Source organism: Otolemur garnettii, unplaced genomic scaffold (assembly GCF_000181295.1).
Source record: "Otolemur garnettii isolate 467f Iridium unplaced genomic scaffold, OtoGar3 scaffold00013, whole genome shotgun sequence".
Lineage (NCBI taxonomy): Eukaryota > Metazoa > Chordata > Mammalia > Primates > Galagidae > Otolemur > Otolemur garnettii.
Window position 1 is genome coordinate 27,556,273 of NW_003852408.1, and position 3,251 is coordinate 27,559,523.

At 50.8% G+C, this 3,251-nt stretch overlaps 1 protein-coding gene across 1 annotated transcript in view; it reads left to right on the top strand.

The window, feature by feature from the left end:
- RAPH1 (Ras association (RalGDS/AF-6) and pleckstrin homology domains 1) overlaps window positions 1–3,020 on the top strand; it is an 83,816-nt gene extending 80,796 nt beyond the window's left edge. Inside the window, exon 15 of the mRNA XM_003785013.3 lies at window positions 1–3,020. This exon is cut by the window's left edge and continues 37 nt beyond it. Coding sequence (XP_003785061.2) covers window positions 1–1,851 — 1,851 coding nt within the window. The 3' untranslated portion in view covers window positions 1,852–3,020.
- The last annotated feature ends 231 nt before the right edge of the window (window positions 3,021–3,251 follow it).

Consider the following 3,251-nt stretch of genomic DNA (forward strand, 5'->3'; position numbering starts at 1 on the left):
CCCCCTCCCCCTCCTCCTCCCCCTCTCCCCAGCCAGTCTGCACCTTCTGCAGGCTCTGCAGGCTCCGCAGCCCCCACGTTTGTCAAGTACAGCACCATAACAAGGTTGCAGAACGCGGCTCAGCAGTCAGGACCCCTATTTAAGCCTCCAACACCCCCAGTGATGCAGCCACAAACAGTAAAGCCTCAGATCCTCGTGCCCCCCAATGGAGTTGTCCCACCTCCCCCACCCCCTCCTCCACCCCCAACCCCAGGCTCAGCTATGGCCCAGCTGAAGCCAGCACCCTGCGGCCCATCCCTCCCGCAGTTCAGCCCTCCCCCTCCTCCACTAAAGATTCATCAGGTTCAGCATGTTACTCAGGCGGCTCCTCCAACACCCCCCCCACCTCCTCCTGTCCCTACACCCCTCCCTCCCCAAGCCCCCCCAAAGCCCCTTGTGACTATGCCCCCACCCACCACCACCAAGACTGTGCTGCCTGTTGTGACTCAAGCTGCACTGACACCGACTCCTCCAGTGCCCCCAGCAAAAAAGCACCTAGCTTTCCCTATTTCTCATGTTCCACCCTCTCCCCCAGCCCCTCCTGGTCCAGTCCCCCCACCGACCTTACCTAAGCAACAGAGCTTCTGTGTAAAACCCCCTCCCTCTCCACTGTCCCCAGTGCCCTCAGTGGTGAAGCAGATCGCCAGCCAGTTCCCTCCTCCTCCAACCCCTCCGCCTGTGGAATCTCAGCCCTTAAAGCCCATCCCAGCAAATGTAGCTCCACAGTCCCCTCCTGCTGTGAAAGCAAAACCCAAGTGGCAGCCCAGCACCATCCCTGCCCCTTCTCCAGACTTTCCTCCTCCCCCTCCTGAGAGCAGTCTGGTGTTCCCTCCTCCACCACTCCCCCCAGCTCCAACCCCAGCCCCACCACCTCCACCACCACCGCCACCCACTGCTCCTGTCCCTGACAAAAGTGGATCTCCAGGCAAAAAGACCAGTAAGACATCCAGCCCTGGGGGAAAGAAACCACCCCCAACCCCACAGCGCAATTCCAGCATTAAATCCAGCGTTTGTGCAGAGCACCCTGAGCCTAAGAGACCCTCAGTGGACACTCTAGTCAGCAAGTTTGCACCACCGGCAGAATCAGGGTCTCCCAGCAAGGAGACCCCACCACCTCCTGCGGCACCTCCCAAACCTGGGAAACTAAATCTTTCTGGAGTTAACTTTCCTGGAGTTCTCCAACAAGGGGGTGTGTCAGCAAAAGCCTCTGTTCTGAGTGGACGTGGAAAGGACTCTGTGGTAGAATTTCCATCTCCTCCATCTGATTCTGACTTTCCACCCCCTCCACCTGAAATAGAGCTTCCTTTACCCCCAGTAGAGATTCCAGCAGTATTCTCAGGCAACACCTCTCCAAAAGTGGCAGTTGTTAACCCTCAACCACAGCAATGGTCTAAAACATCAGTGAAGAAAGCCCCTCCACCCACACGACCCAAACGGAACGACAGCACCCGCCTCACTCAAGTGGAGATCTCGGAGCAGCCAGCAATGGCCACAGTTGTGCCACAAGTGCCCACCTCTCCCAAATCCAGCCTTAGTGTCCAGCCTGGATTCCTGGCTGACCTCAACAGGACACTGCAACGGAAGTCCATAACTCGGCATGGCTCACTCTCCTCCTCCCGCATGTCCAGAGCAGAACCCACAGCCACCATGGATGATATGGCATTGCCCCCGCCACCCCCTGAGCTGCTGTCTGAACAGCAGAAGGCTGGTTACGGAGGGAGTCATATATCAGGCTACGCAACACTGCGGAGAGGACCCCCTCCAGCTCCCCCCAAAAGAGACCAGAACACCAAGCTCTCGAGAGACTGGTAGCTTTCCATAGGTCTGTATTTCATGGTATCTGTAATCTGCTCTACAGTCAGCTTATCTGATCACCTATGAATCAGGTGTTCAGAGCCTCCTGGTGTGGTGGTGGTATTCAGGTAGTGTCCAGCTGTGTGTGCACATGTGCGTGTACACCCATGGCTATATGTAGTGTATGTATATATGTATACATGTATGTGTGTATAGAGAGATGAGCTGAGAGTGCTTCTATTTATTCCTTTTCTCTCCTAATCGGAAAGTGAGTTTTGTGAGTTTTGGGGTGGAAGAGGCATGGAAGGGGATGTGTGCTGTCTCTTACAATTTCATTTAATCTATCATGTGGATTGGACCAAAAACTTCTAATTACTTACTTAGAAGGTATTTTATAAGTGTCTGTCCATACGTAGCCTATCTGTGCATGTTGTATATTACATAACTAAGGAATAGATGTATAATGTGCTATTTCTCAGTTTGAGAAAACCACCAGGATGTTTGGTATATCTATGGGGCTTCTGTGTTTTTCCCCCAACTGGCTGAAGTTAGAAGTCCTCGACTGACATTTCATTACCATGTAAAGAAAGGGGGGCACTTTAAATCAGGAAACTCTCTTAGCTTCACAGAACGGGTCAATCAGTCATGCATGACGGGGAATACTCACAAACATCCTGTGTGTGTGTTTGAGCGTAGAAAGTGACTAACAGATGTAACTAACCATTCTAGTGGCAGAACTGTGCAATGATCCTACCCTATGTAGGATGTAGTCTCTCACAGGTAAGCTCTTTGCCCACAGTATAACACAAATAACTTAGGAACTCATTACTGTTGATGAAGCTTCATCAATTTGGCTTCATGGTCCTTGCTTTAAGAGAGTGTCCAACACTGTTCTGTCCGAGTATACCTTTGGGTCACCAGTTACCTGCTTATAGAATGTGCTGTAGGTAGATGTCAATATTAGATATCTGTTGTCAATTGGTATGTGAAAGACACACATCCTGTGCCCAATATGGTGCATCATCACATACTTTCTGAAATTCTTATTTTGTGTACTGCTCTGTGGGAGGGGTGAAAGAACAAAACCAGCCCCTGTGCAAATGTCATTAATCAAGATTGTAACACATAATACAAAGAATTCATTAAGTACATGACTGCCGTGGAGGAAAATAAATGAAGTTTTGACATTTTGATTCATAGCTATTGGAGCTACTAGAACCCTTGCTGGTTGCAGCCTAGGTGTAAGACTTAGTCCAGGTGACCGGGTGTTCTGCCGGAGCAGTGAGGTCCAAGTACAGGAAGCAGCGGTGCACAATATGCAGTTGGTATAACATAGACTCACTGCTCTAAGGACACACCATTACTTCTCTAAGCTTTTTCTTCCAGTGAATTTTCCCTGGTACATGAGAGAAATGTAT